This window comes from Cornus florida, unplaced genomic scaffold (assembly GCF_030987335.1).
Source record: "Cornus florida cultivar Cherokee Brave unplaced genomic scaffold, ASM3098733v1 CherokeeBrave_3.0.0_Hap2_Chr04, whole genome shotgun sequence".
Classification (NCBI taxonomy): domain Eukaryota; kingdom Viridiplantae; phylum Streptophyta; class Magnoliopsida; order Cornales; family Cornaceae; genus Cornus; species Cornus florida.
The window spans coordinates 105,435,859-105,458,063 of NW_026775574.1; the positions used below are offsets into that span (position 1 = coordinate 105,435,859).

The 22,205-nt window shown below is 33.6% G+C and overlaps 1 protein-coding gene across 1 annotated transcript; it reads right to left on the reverse strand.

Moving 5' to 3' along the window:
- Positions 1–1,218: 1,218 nt before the first annotated feature.
- On the reverse strand, positions 1,219–14,580 carry LOC132304498 (uncharacterized). The gene is made up of 8 exons (XM_059802200.1): positions 14,360–14,580; positions 3,873–3,957; positions 3,715–3,783; positions 3,494–3,606; positions 2,861–2,972; positions 2,639–2,782; positions 2,220–2,394; positions 1,219–1,548 (listed from the first exon to the last, which is right to left on the reverse strand). Exons 1-8 carry the CDS (start codon positions 14,409–14,411, stop codon positions 1,423–1,425), a joined length of 876 nt encoding a protein of 291 aa, XP_059658183.1. The 5' UTR covers positions 14,412–14,580; the 3' UTR covers positions 1,219–1,422.
- Between the last annotated feature and the right edge of the window lie 7,625 nt (positions 14,581–22,205).

The following is a 22,205-nucleotide window of genomic DNA, read 5'->3' on the forward strand; positions in this document are numbered from 1 at the left end:
GCAATTATTCATTAACCATATATATAGAGAGAGATGAAATTGGGGGTTCGTGTGTGTGTGTGTGTGTTTAAATGAAATTGAGTTGAACTTGGACAGGAATTCGAATGACCATTTCAATGGGAAAGAAAACGGACCAATTGAATTGATACATGTCATACCAAGGACAACAGTCTAGTAGCATCTTCTCTGCTTGCCATGGTGAGATGGGATTCATTTTTCCATAGAAACAAATGGGGGTATGAAATTCTTGCTCAAAAAAATTAATAAAAAAATAAATAATAATTGAGACATGCCATAGCCAAAATCATGCATACAAAATAAATAAACCAAGGTTATATGTGAGTATATCACCCAGTGGTGTGTGTAAACCCATACTTCACAAGAATTTAGACAACCAAATAGCTTAGCAATTGCACTCTGTTGCCTCCAAATTACTTCTCTATGATTTGAGAGTTACAATTGGATGTTCCAAGCATTCAAGCCCTAGACCAACATCTAGTACCACTGGATTGGCAAGATAATCGGACCAAACATTCAAATGATTAACCTTTAGTAACCATAGTTAAGTAATGAAGTCATTAAGTAACCATAGTTAAGTAATGAAGTACATCATCCCCCATCTTTTCCAAGGCTCCAACTAAATATTTCACAGCAAATATGGGATGAAAAATGTCACAAGAAACTAAACTTCATTTTTAGGGCTTACAAAAATAAAACCTTATATGTAACAATCCAATCTTCAATCCTACAACACGCTTTCAAATGGACAAAAAAACAACTTATACTAACCGATATAGACATAATGATTTAACAAGTTATCACATCGTGATAGAAATTTATGATCCCATCTCGTAATCTCATGCCCATGGACAACAGAAAGCATAACAAATGTTAGTGAAAAGTAAGACACTCGTATATGAAGAATTACGAAACAGATGAAATCAGAAGGGAGATGAGCCCTAGCACTGGATGGATAGTGAATTTGTAAGAGGATAATGTTATTTGGATACCTCCTAGGGAACTATTTAATTTGACAAAATCTAGGGAATGTGAAGCACTTGGATGTAAATCTAAAATTACCATCCAACTTCGGTCGGTGTATATGCTCTCAAATTTGTAACAAGAAGTGCATCTCTGAATGACCCTTTAAGGTAAACTTGACTTGATTGAGAAAATATCAAATTAACAATCAAATGAAGAAATAAAATATAAACAAAATTGCAAGACAAGGAAAATCAAGAACATCCAATTGCATGATGAAGTCATTAATATGAAAATGAATTAACTAGGAATCCAAGATAAAGATGTGTTTTTGCAAAAGAGGGTAATAAGGCTAGATATTACAATCAATGCAAGAGAACTTCAAACTGATACCCCCTCCCCTCCTATGCAGGTACATTTTATGCATGAGTTCTTACAAATTTAGGCATCCACCTTTGCTGCTGCAGATGCATAACTGACACTGCTGTCTCTCATGCTTTTGCATTGACTTGATTGTTCGTATCGAAGAAACTTGATCTTTGTTTTTATGGAGCAGTTCCTCAACATCTGGTTGTGTTTTAAAAGACAAAATAACAAAAAAAAATTAGCAAACCAATCAATGCAGTTAACTGATCAATGAAAAAATGAAACTGAAGGAAAGAACATAGATATAAATAAAAAATGAATAGAACAAATAAAGATGGGGGAAAAAACATATATGCTGTCTTTTTAAAAATTTGGCAAAACCTATGAGAATATCATCCGATTTCAATGCACCTAAAATATTATTTTGATGAATTTCACCTAGAAAAATTAAATGGAAGGAGGAAATGGTAAGCAAACTTGCACAACATTAACTAAATACTTTAAGCTCTACATTTAGGTGTTTATGATTTTTTAAAATTGTTAATATGCAAATTTAGCATTTTAAATCGTGTCCTGATGACTTTTATACCTAAGACAGGATGGACAGAAAAAAGAAAACCGATCCTGCACAAAGTTCTGTGGGTTTTGTTTAACAGCAAGGAAATTAGTGAAAACAACCAAGGGTATAGTCTAGTGATAGTTCCTCTACCTCCCAAAATGACAGTTGAGTGTCCAAGTCCCTATGGTTGAGCGTACAAGTCCCCATAGGGGCAAAAAGTGTGTGTGTGTTTTATTTAGCAGGGGAAAAATTACTGAAAACAAACCTTCCCATAAATTAAAAATAAAAAAGAAGAAGAAGAGGAGATATTTACATGGAGAAAAACACTAATTGGATGGCGTCCACAAATGGTGTTATCAAACTCCAACAGGTACTTTTTAAATGCATCTGCATCTCCGGTTTCTATTATATCCATGCCCATCCTGTCCAAGGCCTCGATAGATTTGTAGATAGCTCCATGTTTTTTGTCATAATGCGTGTAATTGAACCTAACACAAAAAAATGAATTTCAGTATATGTGAAATGGAAGCCTGTTATGAGCACTGGCAATGGGAGTCTAAATCGAACAGAAACGTCCCCATCTTGGTTGTGATATAAAGACAGAAGATTTCACTAGAAAACTATATACGTCAAAATCATTTGCTTTTAGGACTGCATAAATGTATATAAATGATCATGTTCTCGACATACAAGAGACAAAAATATTAGAAAATACTCATGAACGGAACATACCGGGAGCCCCAGTGACAAAAATCTGAGGATACAGAAAAGAAATTATTTGGATCATCTACATATTTGGCTAACATCCGTCCGTACATGGCTTCATTTTCAGCATTAAGAGCGCCGACCAAAATGGGTACAATTTTTACAGTGTACCTATAATAGTATTATCTAAATATCAGCCTCAACAAAGTAGGAGTAGAGACAAAAGCTTTAATCTACAACTAGACTTACCCATGAAACACTTTCGCAAGATATGGCAAGTGCATTTCCATGCTATGTTCAGCCTCATCAACGTGAAGATCCATCAATTCAAAATTCCCAGTAGCTTTTAGCTCCTCAATGACTGTGCAGAAACGAGCTTAAATGTGAATGAGCTTTGCTTCAAACAAGCAATGCTAAATCATTATTGAAATTTATACCGTACTACTTCTTAATAATATAATTCAAATAGTTAATTAACATAATCTACATAAGATATAACCACCAAAGTACCATAACAAAACAGCAAATCATCATATTTTCCATTTTAGTGATTCCATTATGATACCACCCGTGTGATTCTTTTTATGAACCGAATTGATTCAACAGTTGTGGCAGAATCCAACAATCTGGATTGCACTTTTTTTAATAACCATGAACGCCCCATCCTCCTCTCAAAAAACAGTCGCAAACGGTAGGAAAGCGCTGAAATGTTCCTATAGAAATATTTTACCAATTCCGTTTGGATTTTCCAGCAAACAGTCTAAGCAGGTCAGTGAATTTGAAAAAGTTCATTAATATGTCAATTTCACCAGGGTTACCAAATTTCATTCTTACAGAAGAACTTCTGAGAAAGATTGCACTAAAAGATGAAAGTCAAAATACCTTCCAGATCAATAGGCAGGTCCCCTATTGGTGTCTTGTAAACTGTGGCCCTTGAGAGAGCACATTTTGGAGTGTAATAGTGGTGAGATGGACCGAGAAGAAACACCCGAGAACTGAAAAATAAAAACTCACAAATTTGCAACAAGGAACATGTAAGCTTTATTGATACACAACTACTCAAAGATGATCATCTCATATAAATATCAAGAGAACAAACTCACATTTTTTCTGGGTCTATGTTTGCAAATGCAAAGGCTGCGGCACGACCTGAATAAGAATACCCTGCATGACTAGTGGGTTCAATGCCACCACAAGAATGATAAATACATTAGAGCTGTTGTTGTGGAATAGTGATGGTGGGTGGTGCATAATAACTTACGGAGCAATCACACCTCGAACATCAGGAGATTTTGCCAGGCCAGATGCAGCAAGCCATTTATCAAGCTCTTCCGTTAATTTTTTTGCTGACAAAGCAATATGTTAGCATATATGATACCACGATTTATGGTATGACTTACCATAATAGCATAAATTTGACTATGCATATAATAGCATATATGATACCACGATTTATGGTATGACTTACCATAATAGCACAGATTTGACTATGCTATAGAATATGCTTTAGAATAAGTTGTGATTTGATTTTGATTTGATTTAGTTTCCTTTCTTGTAATATGAGCATGTGCTCATTTTATCTATAAATACTAAAGCGGTGAATGAGTAATTCATATCATTCAAGCCTTTACGCAATTCTCTCATTTCTCTTCTTTTTATATATTTCTACTTAGTATCAGAGCCAACACCTTTCCACACCTTTCAGCAGCCTTGCTACTTGTGCGACAGCTACCTTAGGCTGTTTATGACATCGTGTGACGTTGCCTACACATTTTTTTCTGTGTTGCTGTTTTATGATCGAAAACAGATATTTTTAAGTTTTACAATTTCTTTTTCACTCTTCTAGGGTTGGGTAAATTGGGATAGTTGGTTTCCAACACCTAGAAGGGCTTGGGTAAAAAAAAAATAGTCTACAAAGAGGTTCCGAATATTAAGAAGGAGGTTGTCTGGCTATACGTAAGCGAGCAGCGCTCCTTAAAAAAGGTATGTATTTGGATTTTTCGGGAATGGTCTGAGGAGACATTGTTTATGGTCTGAGGAGACCTTTTGATTTATTAACAGAATTTGTGGTGTTTTTGGAGTTTTTTTTTTTTTATTGTCGTGTGACAGATTATGGCAGATTCAGTGGTGGTGGTGCCATTTTTCCCACCAACTCATCAGAAAATCCAGGACTTCAAATCACCACAGTGAAGTTGGATGGTTCTAACTATTTGATTTGGGCACAGTCTGCCAAGATATTCATTAGTGGCAAAGGCAAGATTGGCTATATTACTGGTTCTAAGAAAGAGCCAGCTGAGTCAGAGAAGGCATGTCCACAGTGATTTGCAGATAACGCTATGGTTATGTCTTGGCTAGTCAATTTGATGCAACCAAACATAGCTGTTGGCTATATGTTTATGAAAACTGCTAAGCAGATTTGGGATTCAGTTCAACGCACTTATTCTCAAAGGTAGAATAATGCACGAATTTTCCAGCTGGGGCGAGATATCACCAGGATTTCTCAGGGTGACTTGATAGTTTCAAGTTACATCGCCAAGCTTCGTGCTATTTGGGAGGAGATGTCATAATATGATTCCTTTCCCTCTTGGAAGCTTCCAGATGATGCAGTTTTATATGCAGGAATTGTGGAGAAGAATCGAGTGTTTCAGTTTCTTACCGGGTTGAATGACGAGTTTGAGTATCTCGTGTTCATTTATTGGGCTTATCTTCATTCCCTACTCTTGAGGATGCATACTCCTATGTGTTGTCAGATGAGAGCCGCCGAACTCATCCATTAGGTGTTGCTTCTGTTGATCGTTCTGCTATGGCAGTTCGGGTTCCCAACCTTTCAGGAACTTCACCATCTCGGTCAGTTCAGAGCACTACCACCAGTCCTCCTCTGGGACGACAACGTGGACGGTGTGACCATTGCGGAAAAATTGGTCACATCAAATCTCGTTGTTATGCTCTACATGGACGTCCACCGCAACAAAAACAACAGCCTCGATCCTCTGCACATTCTGTTACACAACCAGTCTCGTTGTCAACTCCTGACAACCCTGCCTCGACATCTTTTGCCACAGTTACCTTGACTCAAGCTGATTTGGACAAGTTCAAGCAATTCTTCAACCAAATGGAGGCATCATCTCAGCCAACCTCCACTTATGCCCACTCAGGTACTATTGCGTCTGCAAATAGCGTATCTACATCTTCAACACCTTGGATCATTGATTCTGGTGCTTCAAACAATATGACTAGTATGTCCTCACTCTTCCAATCTTATAGTATCTGCTCTTGCCAACGCAAGGTCCGCCTTGCTGATGGCTCTCCATCTTCCATTGCTGGGAAGGGTCACATATCAGTTACTCCTTCATTAACTTTGTCAAATACACTTCATGTTCCAAAGTTGACTACAAATCTTATTTCTGCTAGTAGCGTTACCAAACAATTAAATTGTAGTGTAACGTTCTTTCCCTCTCATTGTATTTTTCAGGATCTGGTGTTGAAACGGACGATTGGCAGTGGGCGTGAAGTGGATGGTTTATACCTGTTGGATGCTCCTTTGTCACCTCAAGCACGTTTAGCTTCATTTTCTGATATTGTTTCATCTGATAAAGCCCAGCTTATGCGTTAGCACGTGTCTAAGACATTTCTTTTGGTTATTTGAAACATTTATTTCCGTCCTTATTTTATAACGTGGCAGTGTCAGATTTATCCTGTGAAACATGTCATATGGCTAAACATGTTCGTTCCAATTATCCTGCTAGTAGTAATAAATCTGTTTTAACACCTTTTGATCTTGTTCATTCAGATGTGTGGGGTCCTTGCTCAATTACTTCTAGTCTTGGATTTCGATATTTCGTGTTCATTGATGATCATAGTCGTGTTACTTGGGTTTATCTTATGAAAACCAAAAATGAGGTATAAACCATTTTTAAAAATTTTATGACAATGGTTCAGACTCAATATAGTCGTACCATTAAAAAATTCCGATCTGACCAGGGTACAGAGTACACTTATGGGGAGGTACAACGGTTATGTACAGAATTTGGGATTGAGAATCAGATGGCTAATGTTAAAACTCCTCAACAGAATGGTCGTTTTGAGAGAAAGAATCGCCACATCCTTGACTTAGCCAAAGCAATCTGCATTGGCATGAATGTTCCCCAGTCTTTTTGGGGAGATGCAGTTCTTACCGCTATTTACATCATTAATAGGACTCCTTCTAGGATTCTTAACTTTGCAGCCCCACTCTTAATCTTACATCCCAATTCATCTCTTTTTTTTATTCCTCCGCGAGTCTTCGGGTGTGTGTGCTTTGTTCAGCAGTTGGGGCAAACTCGTACAAAGCTTGACCCCAAGGCTTTGAAGTGTGTGTTTTTGGGCTATTCTCATTCTCATTCTCAAAAAGGTTATAGGTGTTACCATCCTCCCCGTCGTCGGCAGTTTATATCCATGGATGTTTCTTTCTTTGAGCATACACCATACTATAGTGGTTCAGTTGGTTCTCAGAGTGAATGGTTCCCATTGAATATAATGGATGATCACCTTCTTCCGTCTTCAACTCCTCTACCATTACCTGTTTCTTCTTCTATGATTCCTCCTAATGATACCCCTCCAACAGCGGGAATTGTTCCTTTTTCACAGGTTTATAGTCGGAGACAACAGGTACAAGCTTCTACTCCCACGATCGACTGCCCTGCTCCTTCGACACTAACTCCGCCTTCTCAAGCTATTGTTTTGCTTGATGATCGCCCCATTGCCCATCGAAAGGGTAAACGTTCTTGTACTTACCCTATTTCTAATTTTGTTTTTGATTATGCTCTCTCACCCTCCTATCGAAGTTTTCTTGTTTCTGTTGCCTCGGCTCCTGTTCCTTCTAGTGTTGCAGATGCACTAGCACAACCTCAATGGCGTGATGCTATGACAGAAGAACTACAAGCACTTGAGAAAAATCAGACTTAGGACATGGTTTCGCTTCCTATTGGACGAAAGGCTGTGGGTTGTCGTTGGGTGTTTACAGTTAAGCATAATCCAGATGGGTCAGTTGCTCGTTACAAGGCTCGATTAGTTGCCAAGGGTTATGCTCAGACTTATAACATAGATTATCAGGAGACTTTTGCCCCTGCTGCCAAGATGAATACCATCCGTGTATTATTTTTCGTTGCTGCAATTCGATCTTAGCCTCTATTTCAGTTAGATGTCAAGAATGCCTTTCTTAATGGTGATTTGCAGGAGGAGGTGTACATGGTTCCTCCTCCGAGCTTTCGTTCTCCTACTCATTCTGGTATGGTATGTCGTCTTCGTCGTTCTCTGTATGGCCTCAAGGAGTCTCCTCGAGCTTGGTCTGATCACTTTGGCACTGCTATGCTCAAGTTTGGTTTTCATCAAAGTGCAGCTGATCATACCTTGTTTTTACATCATTTAGGCGGTAAGACAGTTGCTCTCATTGTGTATGTCGATGATATTATTCTTACCGGTGATGATACTACCGGAATTAATGAGGTTAAGAGCTATCTTGGCCGTCAGTTTGAGATTAAGGATCTTGGCCCCCTACGGTACTTCTTGGGCATTGAGGTGGCTCGCTCCAAGTCTGGCATTTTCATCTCTCAACGCAAGTATGTTCTTAACTTGCTTTCTGCTTCTGATCAGCTTGGCACTCGTCCTGCTAATACTCCGATTAAGCAGAATCATCGGTCAGCTGATTCTGAGGGGGAGTTGTTGTCAGATATTGGTCAGTATCAACGACTTGTAGGGAAGCTCATCTATTTATCCATGACTCGACCTGACATTGCCATGCCGTGAGTGTCGTGAGTCAATTCATGCACTCTCCTCGTACCCCACACTTTGATGCAGCTATTCGGATCCTTCGCTACTTAAAAGGGTGTCCAGGCCATGGTATTTTGTTTGCCAATCATGGTCACTTGCGTGTTGAGGCTTGGACAGATGCTGATTATGCAGGATCAATTTCAAATAGGAGGTCTACTTCAGGTTATTGTACCATTATTGGTGGTAACTTGGTTACTTGGCGCAGTAAGAAGCAAGATGTTGTCTCTCGATCTAGTGCAGAGGCAGAGTATAGGGCTATGGCTCTTGGGGTAGGTGAGTTGTTTTAGCTGAAAACCTTGATGACAGACTTGTGCCTTCCAGTGTCGCTTCCATTCTCACTCTACTGCGACAAGAAGTCTGCCATTAGCATAGCAGCAAATCCTGTTCAGCATGACAGGACTAAGCATATAGAGGTGGACCGTCACTTCATTCGAGAGAAGATCATCTCTGGTCAAATTTGCACTCCATTTGTCACAAGCTCTCAGCAGCTTGCAGACATTCTTACAAAGGGCATCAGCAAGATTGTGTTTGAGAATGCATTGTCCAAGTTGGGTGTTTCAGATATTCACGCACCAACTTGAGGGGGAGTGTTAGCATATATGATACCACGATTTATGGTATGACTTACCATAATAGCAGAGATTTGACTATGCTATTATATGCCATAAAATATGCTTTAGAATAAGTTGTGATTTGATTTTGATTTGATTTAGTTTCCTTTCTTGTAATATGAGCATGTGATCATTTTATCTATAAATACTAGAGTTGTGAATGAGTAATTCATATCATTCAAGCCTTTATGCAATTCTCTCCTTTCTCTTCTTTTTATATATTTCTACTCAATATAACATAACATTAGGAGAACTTTTTCAGAAAATAAAATGAACTGTTAGCTAATTTAGAAAAATTCATCTTTCCCCATGGTCAGTGCTCTGTACTAAGATGTTTTGTATTGACTTGAGTGCATCACTTATGTTTATCATCATCAGAAATACAGTTCCCAAATATGACCTTAATGTGTGAGAAACAGGGAATCACAAAGCAAAACAGCCATGCAATATTGACCAGTAGAATGAGTTGAAAACATCTCTTTACCCTTTTTCTCAGATACACAATAAGATTCCCCAATGTGTCAGAAGAATTAGGAATTAGTTGTGAATGAATAATTTATTCAGTCCTGTAGAGCGTTTTGGTCTAAGCTTGTCTTGAATGAATATAGCCCTTTTGACAAATTTTCATAATAGACATTGATTTTATGCCTCGAAAGAAAAGCCTGTAGAGCGTTTTGGTCTAAGCTTGTCTTGAATGAATATAGCCCTTTTGACAAATTTTCGTAATAGACATTGATTTTATGCCTCAAAAGAAAAGCCTTTTTGCATATAACTCCAGCATCGATAAAAGAGCTTCTATGAACAATTAGAAACATTGGTAATATTTATGGTTAACAATGTTAAAAATAAAGTAATTTCTGTGCAAAAATATTGAGATTTCCCTAATGCCCTTAAAGAAGTTATAATAGTTGTCAAACTGTAAACATTATACCAGGGGTTCATATAGTACTTAGCGTGTCATGTCCATCTAAAGTTTACTTGCACTCATACAGGATACAGCTAAATGAGAACTGCTTTATAATAAAACATGAAAATTTTATCATTTACGCTAAGAATACCAGGTACTCTTGTTTTGTCAGAATCACAGCAGGATAGCACCATATATTATTTAGCTTATTAGATCCATAGCCTGATATTCAACTTTATATAATCAGGAATGAATAACTTACACTTAGTTGTCAAAGAAAGGATAGGTAAATGTTGCATAATTAGTTCTCTAAACAAATTTTTTTTTTTTTGAGCTTCGGTTCATTTTAAAAAGAACGAAGTTGAGTGCATCACTGGAATTTTTACTACTAAATATCCCTTTTTTAGCATATACAAGTATAAGACTAATTATTTTTTAATGTAGCTAACAAAATGAAAACTTATTTTACCATACCACCCCACCATGGGTTGGTGGCCATCATGGCCATCATCAACTCTCATGAAAAAGATAATAATAAAAATAATGATAGTCAATCCACAATCTATAGCCCCAAAAGTAGAGTTTCATAGTATTTTATAAGGAATAATGCTTTCCACTTTCCACGTATCTTTTCTGGAGTTATCATGATCTAACTACCAGGCAAGGGTGATTCAGAGATTTCTTTAGCTTTTCAAGATTCAATTTTCATATTAACTGGAAGGTTGATTCAGAGTTTTCTTCAGCTTTTCAAGATTCAATTTTCATATTAACTGGAAGGTCCAAACCTGAATATGACACTTTTAATGATTGCTTCTTTTTTTTTTTTTTGGTTAGGTAAGTACTCACACACACATTTCACAAATTGTTCACTACGGGGCTCAAACCCCTCACCTCACCTTTCAGGAAGGAGAGGTTATATCATTGGGCAAATGGCCCATTTGGTTAAAAATTGTTCGAGAACCAAGATCAACAAACTATAAACGAAATTTTCAGAATTTTAACTTCAAACTTTTGATGCTTTCACTGACTTGTATCCAAGAAAAAAAACCTGAATGAGCAACAAAAAGCCTTTCTCCAACTGCTGAGCATCAGCAAAACAATTCCTTTTCACCTTTCAAATCTGTCAAACGCCATGGGTTTAGTTAAATGATAAACCATCACATCATTTACCCAAAACCTTGAACCACTTCTTCCACCTACCTTCTCCTTGTTGTGAACCACCAGTTATTTTTGCATATGACTCAACAATGTTAATTGACACTCTCTTCTTGTCCAGTGTGATTACTGCGTACTACATTCTAGTTCCATTGAATGTTAAAACTAATCTACCTTAACACCCTTGATGCGTAAAGGCTCATTTAATGTTGAAAAATATTAAAAAGATAGCTGGTCTCATATCGAAATAATACTTCTTTTTTTTTATCTCCTATATACTAGTTTGAAAGTCTCACCAACCAACACTGATTGCTAATATAAAGGCTTTAAATATCAAAAACCAAGAAAAAGGCATCAATACATAAAATGGAAAGAACTGAAAGTTAATAAGAAGATAACATTAGAGGGAAAAAAACATTACAAGAAAGAAAATGAAATTGGAATGACAATGCAAATAAATTATAGGGAGTATATTAGGACTATGGTGAAAGAGACTTTGGAAGAGACTAAAGGGAAGAAATTTATTTAAAAAAAAAAAGAAATGTGGAGGTGGAATGATGAAATATAAAAAGTAATATAAAATAAAAGGAGCTTTAAAGAATGGCAAAAAAGGTAAGAAGAACTAGAGAAATACAAGAAATTAAAAATGAATCTAAGAAGATGGTAGCTAAAGCCAAACAATATTATATTATGAAAAAATAAGCACAAGTGAGGGTGAAAAAGCTAGCTACAAATTGGCAAAAGTTGATAAATTGACTAGAGATATGGATAAAGCTAGATGTATTAAGGTAGAAGATTAAGAAAATATTAGTCAAAGAGGATGACGAATTGATGGGTGGCAAAATAACTTTCAACAACTCTTGAAAGGGGAATATTGTAAGGAGGACATTAAAGACAATGAGTGCAATCTTGAAACAATTGATAAAATCAACAATAAGGAAATAGAAGACACATTGCAAAAAATGTAAAATAATAAAGCAGTAGGATCGGATAACATCCCTGTAGAGGAGTGAACCTTAGCAAGAGTAGGAGTTGCATGGCTAACAAATTTATTTAATAAGATCTTAGAGAAAGGCACGATGCCCAATGAGTAGAAGGAAAGTACTAGAGTACCCATTTCCATTTGCGCACACCAAAAAAAAAAAGAGAGAGAGATGTACAAAATTGTGGCATATATCGAGGAATTAAATCAATGATTCATACCATGAAATTATGAGAAAGATAATATAACAAAAATTAAGACAATGATGTTCGAAATGCGAGGGAGATCTACTGTAGAGACCAATTATTTATTAAATCAATTAGTGAAATATTGTCGAAGCAGGCGGAAAAATCTACATATCATTCTCATAGACTTAGAGAAGACATATGACCTAGAGATATAGTTTGGTGGGCTCTATGAACAAAACATATTCCTATAAAATTTATAAACCCTATCCAGGATATGCATAAGGATACAACAATTAGAGTTAGCAGCATATGTGGGGAGACTTGATTTTCCTATAAAAGCAGGATTATGTGAAGGATCAGCCCTAAATCCAATTTATTCACAATAACCTTGGATGAAATAACGAAAAGCCTATAAGGAAACACCCCATGGTGTGTGTTATTTGCTGATGATATAGCGCTATTAGATAATTCTAAGGAAACCATAGCAATGAAATTAAAAACTCGGAGGAAGGCTTTAAAGTCAAAAGGTATAATAATATGTCAAACTAAAGCATAATATATGAAAGGTAAATTTAGTAATGCTATAGAAAATAATAATATAACGATATCAAAATAATCATTTACGATATTCAAGATCATTTATACAGGAGGGCAGGGAGATTGATGTTGATATAAGTAGTAGAATTGGAATAGGATGGACAACATGGAGGCAAGCTAGTAGTGATTTATAAGATAAGGGAATATCAAATAAGTTAAGAAAAATTATAAAGGACGTTTATCAAACCAACTACCAGAGTGTTGGACGTGAAAAAAGAAACAAGAATAACTCATTCACAAGGCTAAAATGTGAATGCTAGATGGATACTAGGATTAACCAAAAATAGATAAGATCAATAATCAATGTGTGAGGGAACAATTAGGGTTGTACCAATTAGTGAGAAAAATTGAAAAAATAGACATATGTAGTATGGGCTTATTCAACATAGACCGATAGATGCACTTATGAGAAGAGGAAGATTGGTTTATATAGAAGGTAAAAGACAAGGTTGAACAAAACTAACATTGAATGAAATAATAAAAACTAATTTGAATATATATATATATATATAGTAGCAGAAATGACTTATAATAGAAAATAACATAAAAAATAATCAATGTAGCCAATCCCATTCAAACGGGATAACGGGATAAAGGCATATGCTGGTGTGAAATGTTTGATCAAAGTATACTTCAAAAGTAGCATTGCCAGTTAACTATTGTGCTCCAATTCAATGGAAATCACCTCTTCGGGCAGCTCAACCCAGCACTGCCATTGTGAGTTTGCCAGCTCATCAATACCCAAGAATCTTTAAACCCATCACTTTACCCTTGAATACTTACATTCCAAGGGCCTTGCTTATCGCCTTATTATTAATCATATTTCTAGAACTGCTCCACTTTCATTAAACTTAAAGGGTGAAGTCATAACAAGCCCAACTATAACCATTACATAAACATGACAAGGTGCTTGCAATCATAAACTTTAGAGCAATTAAAAAGGGCTAACCCGGTGCACGAGGCTTCAGCCATTCCGGAGTCTGGTGAGCTACATTTATAGTGTGATGAGGCAGCAGCTACATTTACTTCAATTTTCCTCATCATTTCATCATAATTTACTATTACAGGGCACCTCAAAAACACTACTCGCTTCAAATATCTCCACTGTAACTCCCTGTTTTGACAATTGATCCAAATTGTCCAATATATCAAAAATGTTCATTCTTTTACACACCTCACATCCATCAATTTTCACAATTCTCTCATTCCAATTGCTGATTTTACTAAACTTACATTTTGGTTACGCAATAAAACAATTTCCCCTCGTGTATAACGGAGCCTCAAAAGAACTCACAAAAGGTGGAATTCGTACATATCTATATAGATTTTACAGTAAAGATTATCAATCTACTAAAACATTCGAAGCTCAACAAAACACATTAAACTCCAAAGCTCTATGTGTGTGTTTTAAATCGGTAATTGTAAAGTCAAGCTTGAAAATCCACAGAAATGGGGACTCAAATTACATGAAATTGAGCAAATTATTGGAATTTGACTTACGATTGTCAGTGTACCATGAACCTGCATGCGATGCTCTTCTGATTTTCTCCATTTGTGAATGAAATAGAAACCCTAACACAGAGAGTTTGCTTTTGAATAATGGGGATGATGAGCACTGAGATTGCTTGTGCGTGTGTATAGAATATATATTATATAAAGGCTATAGAAGGCACAACTAAGGTGATGGTGATCGCTCTCTTTTCTCTTCCCACCGCTCTCAGTAGGGTTCCAGGTAATATACGCTGCAGTGGGGGTGCATTGTATCCAATGGTCCTGAGGTCTGTAGCCAAAACCGTGGAACCGAACCGATCTCTTCCAACGAGGTTTGGTTCAGTTTCACTAGTCTTAACGGTTCGGTTTGCTGTTAGTTTGGTTAGCTCAACTGGCTAGAAAGAAGAAAAAAAAAAAAAAAAAATTAATTATTTTATAATTTGATTAGCGTAAAATAGAAAGTTTTTAGGAAACAATGTTTCAATTTCCGTAGAAGTTGTATCATTATATGTTAGTTTTCAATTATATCGTTGTCAATTATTTTTCTTCCTTCTTTTTGATAAATTAAGACTTTTAATTATATTACAACTTTCTAACTCTTTAAATTAAGATTCTTAATTAAGTTATAATTTTCTTACTCTTTAAATTAGGACTATATATATGTGTGTGCACACACATATATTTTTATTCATAAAATAATTATTTATATATTTTCTGACTCTTTAAATTATGACTCTTTATATATATGTACACACATTTTTTTATTCATAGAACAATTATTTATATTTTTTATTATGCTGGTTGCATGATGTATATTACTTAGTAGTAAATTCATAAGAGTAGTTTTGGCATATAAATCATTTTCTTTTCACTTTCTTACTAGCCAAACTAATGAAACAATATTTTTCCACAATTTTTTTACAAAAAAATTATGCTAACCATAGAAATACAAATTTCTTTTCTTTCGCTTCACTTTTCACCATCAGTTTTTGGCTAACCAAACAGACCCTTGTAGAATTTTTATTTTCAAATATTTTCAAATTAATTTGAATCCAATTGTGTGCAAAATCTTTTACACTTTTGTAATGGTTTTTAATGATCATAATGATGATGAAATCCCTTTTCTTGTCTTAGAAAGATTTGAACTTACATCATCCTTATAATATTTTTGATTAATTAAAGAGAGCAACTTATCTCTTCAATATTGATTTGCGTTTGATTTGCGTTCTGATTATTATCAATTTCAAGATAAGGAGTAAAATATTCCTAAGAGAGCATTTCTCACTATATATGCTTCAAGGAAATGCAGTCCCTCGTTTTCTTTAGCATGCCTAATCATTTTCCCAGTAAGAAGATCCTGAAAAACACATTTATGTGATGTAAATATAGATTGAATATTTGAATTAAAATACCTCAATCAGTTACCTTTTAAGTCACTAGACCTTTAAAATATATAAAGAGTGAATTTTTGAAAGAAAAAGAAAGTTTCGAGTTACACTTAGTCGAGTTAAAGTTACAAATAGTATTTTAATGAGTAAAGACTGAAAAGGAGAAAACAACTATTCTCAGTGTCAAACAAGGTAATACTTTTTAAGTCACACATTTTTAATATATAAAGATTGAATCTTTAAAGAAAAAATAGAATTTTAAGTTAAACTTATTCGAGTTTTCATTAAAATCACAGAGAGTATTTTAATATGAGTGAAATTGTATGTAAACTACATATATCATTTAAGTCTCAAAATGTTTGAACCCTACGAAAGTAGAGTTGAAGACATTTGAATTTGTAGTTATTTCAATCTTTTTATTTATTTAAATAAAATAAAATAAAGGTTAAAAAATATATATATATTTACCAAGTTTTGGGATAAAGTGTTACCTTCTTTTTAAATATATATATATATATATATATATATATATATATATATATATATATTCAAATTTCTCGAAATTTGGCCCTGAGTGGGTTGAGCCGTTGGACCAATTAGGTTTTACTATGGCTTGGGCCATTACCAAGATGGACCAAAATGAGCCTGGTGATATTCAGTACAACAACTTGGACAAGATGTTGTAGTGATTCGACTGGTTGAAAATGGACTTATATCCTCATGAGCACCTCTCAGATTAATTGGGCCTGGTTTGTGAAGGTAAAGTTGTTGGGTTGATCTAGATCCTGATTATTCACAAACCAACTGATATATTGACATCCAAGTCATCCTTTGGATGGATGAAGAGATATCAATAAACTACATTATCGTTTGTTATATAAATATACATATATTATATATAACATGAATTACTTGAGGACATTTTTAGTTGTTTTATCTTGATAATTTGATTTTCTTTGAAAAGCACGCTTAAATTTTATAATTATTCCAAAAACTAATTTGACACTCCACTTTTTAAGGGAAAAAATTTCAGGTAAGTTGGTTAGCAACTACACTTATGAGGCTACACGTGGCATTGGAGCCGTCCAAACTCCTTAGGGACACTCTAATCATCACCATAAGTAAATAAATATATAACAGAAAAGAAAGAAAGAAAGTCATTTTTCTATAAGTTAAATCGATCAAGTGCAAGTGTATAATAGTTGATAGCCAAACATTATATATCTATATTTAAATAGAAGCCAAAATTCTCAACTTTTTAGCCCAATTAGGTTATGGTTGATTTGGAATTCAGAAAATTTGTACCAAAAATTCTATTTGGTTCAATTTTCTAAAAAGATGTTTTGTGAAACCTCAGTTATAAAATAACCTGCTTTCAAAGAACTGTTTTTTATAGTTCTCTTAAAATAATTTTCTGTTTTCTAAATTTTTAATAATTGTTTTCAAAGTTACTAAACCACGTATACCCTTACCTTTTATAATTGTCTTTTAAAAAATATTGTGTTTAGAAATGTGTGTATTATTTTGTTCAAAAGATGATGTATCAGTGCATAATTTTGTTCAAAAGATGATGTATTGGTGCAAAATTTTGTATACGAGATCAAGTTTTAATGTAGAATTGTGGAATTGATGTATTAAAAATAGATTACGTACTAATAAGTGATTTTGTGCACAAAAGAATGCACAATGATTTTTTATGTCCCTAAAATTATTTTTCAAACTACCATTTTAGAAAAAGTAAAATATATATATTTTTTTTACATCATACTAATATAAATTTGCCCCCAAATATTCATATATATATAATTTTCTCAAAGAAAAATGTGAATTTTTTAAAAACTTTAACAAGTTTTGGGAATTTGAATCGTTAGGCTTTATGTTGCTTGTAGTTGTCGACAGGCAAGGCAAAAAACAGCTCACATTGATGGTATAATGCATACAACGAACATAACATATTTATCATTCTGTGGAATTTTTATAAGATTAGGTGTGATTCTGACACCTAATATGCACCTTCCAACCGCCAAATCTGCAAAGACAAAGGTTACTTTCAGGTGGTCCCCCCCCCCCACCCCCACACACACAGATATATATATATATATATATATATATATATATATATATATATATTCAAAAGCTTGTCAAGAATCTAAACACAGATGATCACGTGATATACCTAAGTTGCCAAGTTACCTAGTGTTCCTTTTGATCAAATCAGCCACAATCGCAATATTAGATTAATGTGATTGGACAATATTAGATTCATGCGATTGGATGGAAAGTCACTTCAAAACCCACCCCATATAGATAGAAATAAGTAAGAAAATAAATAAAATAAAAAATAAGTGAAGTGAACGAAATAAAAATTATTTTTTAACATATATTTAATTAAAATAAAAATTTATTCAAGAAAATTATAAAAAAATATTAATTTATTATTTTAGATAATATGAAAGTGAAAAAAAAATCAATTGAAGATACCAAATTTGCCCTTATAATTTTAAATACTAATAAATAAATGAATTTGTATATGTTGATGTATATTTTTAGCAAGGAAATAGTAAAATAATGGATTATTAAATTTAATAATATAATTATTTATAATTTATTTATATTTAAAATAAGACTTCATAACTAATTATTAGTGTATGAGAAACAAAACTTAAAAAAAACATGGAGATGTATTGATGGCAATACTAATTTTTTTTTTAGAAATATTTGATTGTATTTTGTTGTTGCGAGTTATATATGAACTTGTGGAAAAACAAAGAAAGGTGAAAAAAAAAAACAAACAAAAAAAAAAAAACAAACAAAAGAACAAACAAAAATTGTTTTGCAGATAACTTGCCTCTTAGAAATTCAATATAATAATAAAGGAAGAAATTGTTTTTCATGATTAAGTTAATGGGTAAGTTAGGTATGTCAAATAAAAAGGCAAACATTTCATGCGAAAAAATTATTTCCCTTTATTATGTGCATGAATTTTTTTGAGAGAAAATAAACAAGTATGAAAACAAACTTTCTTATTAGTTTTCTTTTTCTATCAATCCAAACTCTAAAAAAAATAAAAAAATTTCTACTTCCTTTCTTTTCTAGATGTTTTTACCTAACCAAACAAAGCCTTAGGAAAAAAGGAAGGAAGAGAAGTAAGATTGTTATAAAAAAAAATATTATACTAACACCATTCATAAATATTATATAAACTTAATATTTTAATCTCAATTTTTACTGCTTCATCTCCTAACAAACAAAGTAATGTATTGTACCATTAGTTTTTCTTTCAACCAACCAAACAAAAGAGGGAAGGACAATGTCTATTATCTAAGAATATGTCTGATTCATCCATTAATTTATCTCTTCCATTCAAGTTTCTTCTTTCCTACTTGACAGAATATTATTTTTAACGAACTTGAACGACCTTTGTTTTAATTAAGATTGGATTTAAATTGAAAACTCTCACCCCGAATTTATTAAGGTGAGGTGACGTTCAACCTAATCCCAAATTTTAATCTTCTTTTTAATATATTATATAAATTTCAAATTATAATCACCCATTTCTTTTCAACTCCATTTTGTTTAAATTTTAATTTTTGTATATTAATGCTTTAGATATTTAATTCTCTAAAAATTCTTTTCCACTCACTATTCCGAGCTCACTCGGTAATAAAAATTAAAATGTGAATTTCTTTATGCATACACGTATGTACGTAGTAGTGTGTAGTAGTGCAAAAAACTGTATTGTGTGGGCAATGTAGGATTTGGAATAGCTTTTCAACCAGAATTTAGGCGGAGAAAAAGAAAAAAAATGAAAACATTAGTATAAAAAAAAATAAAAAAAGAAGAAGAAGAAGATAGTAATCACGTGTAAGGAAAGAAAATAAAGGAAACTAATTTAATGATTTTTCAGCCATACCATTTCTCAAAGATTTTGTCTTTATAAAAATAAGAATAAATTTGATATTAATAATTTTCATTAAAAATACTATTTTTTTTCTTCCATTTCTTTTCATTTTTAAGCTACTTTCATTTTAGGGATGCACACAGTGGTGTAGCTAGAAATTTCCTTCAGTGGGGACAATTTTTAACAGCAATAATACATATATATATATATATATATATATATATATATATATATATATTGTTTGAACCAAAATAATATATGTAAAAATTAAACAGTACTAAATATTTCAGAATAGCAGTCGAGTTTTCAAAATGTTCATGGCATAATAATAGTAAATTTAGATGAAACAAAAATATATATCAGATTACCTGTCTTCGCACTGTAGTGAAAATGTGATGGAAATTAACAACGCATTTGTTTGTGGTAAAGTCAAAAGTGTGAAAGAATATCTTGTATTTTTGGAGAAAGTGAGAAAGAATATAATATTTTGAGAAAGTGGAAAAAAATATCATATTTTTTGCAAAAATTATATTCCTTTTTTTTTATTTTTTTATTTTATAATTCCGTGAATGGTCATTTGGTCATATATATATATAATATATTATATATATGTGCAATGTCAATTTTTAGTGGGGATAATTATACAAATATAAAAATCTTTCCATATAAAATTAAAAAAAATTAAACAAATTAAAAATTTAATGGGGACAGCTGTCCCCACTTGTCCCTATGTGGCTACGCCACTGGATGCACACAATTTGGTTCGGCATGGTATCATACTAAATTGGAACCAAATCAATTCCAACAGTTTCTAAAAAGTTAATACAGAAACTGTTGAGGCTTGGAACTGAACCGCAAAGCTTCCATTCAAAACCACTATTCCCTTTTTTTTTTTTTGTCCCTTTAATAAAAAATAAAAAATAAAAAATAAAATCCTATTACCAACCACATTGATACAAGTTTGTCAGCTATTATCCTATTTTTGTGAAACAAATATAAAGTTATATTCCTTACGTAGTTCAATACAATTCCTATTGATTCCACTATGCTAATTGTAGTATATATTTGTGCACCTCTAAAACCCTAATTCATACAGTGTATCCCTCCAAATCTTACCTTAATACTTTTATTTTCTTTTGTTTTCATTTTATAGTACCAAAATTTGATTAAGCAAGATCTCAAAAATTTATCTCCTAAATCCCTACCAAACCCACCCACCATAAATATAATTCATTTCATTAAAATTAATTTATACTCCATTACTAGTGCTTTTTCAGCCATCTTAAAGTCCAATTACTGTCCAAAGACAGAAACCGCTCTCACCTCTTTCAACCTTTCTCTCTCTAAACTAGTCTTTGTTTTCTTCCTTCTCTACTCCCTACCATGGTAGTGGGGAGTTGCTAACTGTCTCTCGCTGTAGTAATAAACTTAATGTGTGAATAAATGCACACTGTGAGTTTTTTTTAAGTTATTTTTGTTTTTGTTCAGCTAGATCTGTTCATGTTTGTTGTTTTTGTTCGGTTAGATCTGTTCATATTGGTTTCGTTTTCGGCTCGCCTAGGCAGATCTGTTGTTTTTCTCGGGCTAGATCTCTGATGTAGGCCGGTTTGGATTTTTCCCACATAGATTTGATCTTTTTCTTCTTGATTGGATTTTGTGCGAAATTTTGTGTGCCGAAATGTCTTGTGGTTGTAACTTTGGAGCGATTATCTCTCCAATTTGCTGTGTTCTCCTATAATGATTTCATTTATAGGGTGTTGAACTCTGTTTCATTCACAAATCTGAAACCTACTTAATTTATTTGATTTGTTTCAAATTTATATGTCTTTTTTAATTTGACTTTATAGTTTGCACTGTAATATTGACTTTAGACCTAAAAAATAATAATAATAAAATAAAAAAGGGAGTAAGTCCAATGACTGTAGCCCTCAATTCATGTATCCCTCCGAGTCTGCTTTATACTCGGTCCTAGCTTTCTCAGTCAATGTTAAAGTCCAATTACTGTAGAATGTAGTCCTCAAGTCATACCTTTCCCATTTTCACTTTTCCCTCTTATCAGTCTACGGTTTACTTTCCTTTTACCTTTTTCACTTTTCCCTCTAACTCCGTCTTAGTTCCCGCGTAAAGGTAAAACGGTTTCGAAATTCAAGTTAATTATTCAATTCCTTGACGTCGTACTCGAACCTGCACCATCGCAAACAATAAAATAATTAAACAAAATAAAACAACGAAAAAAAAGTGAGGAAATAGTAACTTACACGGAACAGAAGCCAATACAAATTGCCGGAAGAAACGACTACCGAATAAGCACGCACATAAACCCACTCCACGGAAACCGTCAAAACGGAACCGCCAAGATAACGGCACACGTAACAGACCTCCCAATGCTCTGATGCATAACAAGCATAATAAGTACATGCCTCTTCACAAACCAAACCAAACCAAACCAAGAACAAATCCAAAGCTCTTAATCGAATCTCAAATAATCATCTATCTTGATTAAATTTTAGTCCAGATTTTATTTTTTTAAATACGTTCTAAGTGCTATTTTGCTGAATCAATATAA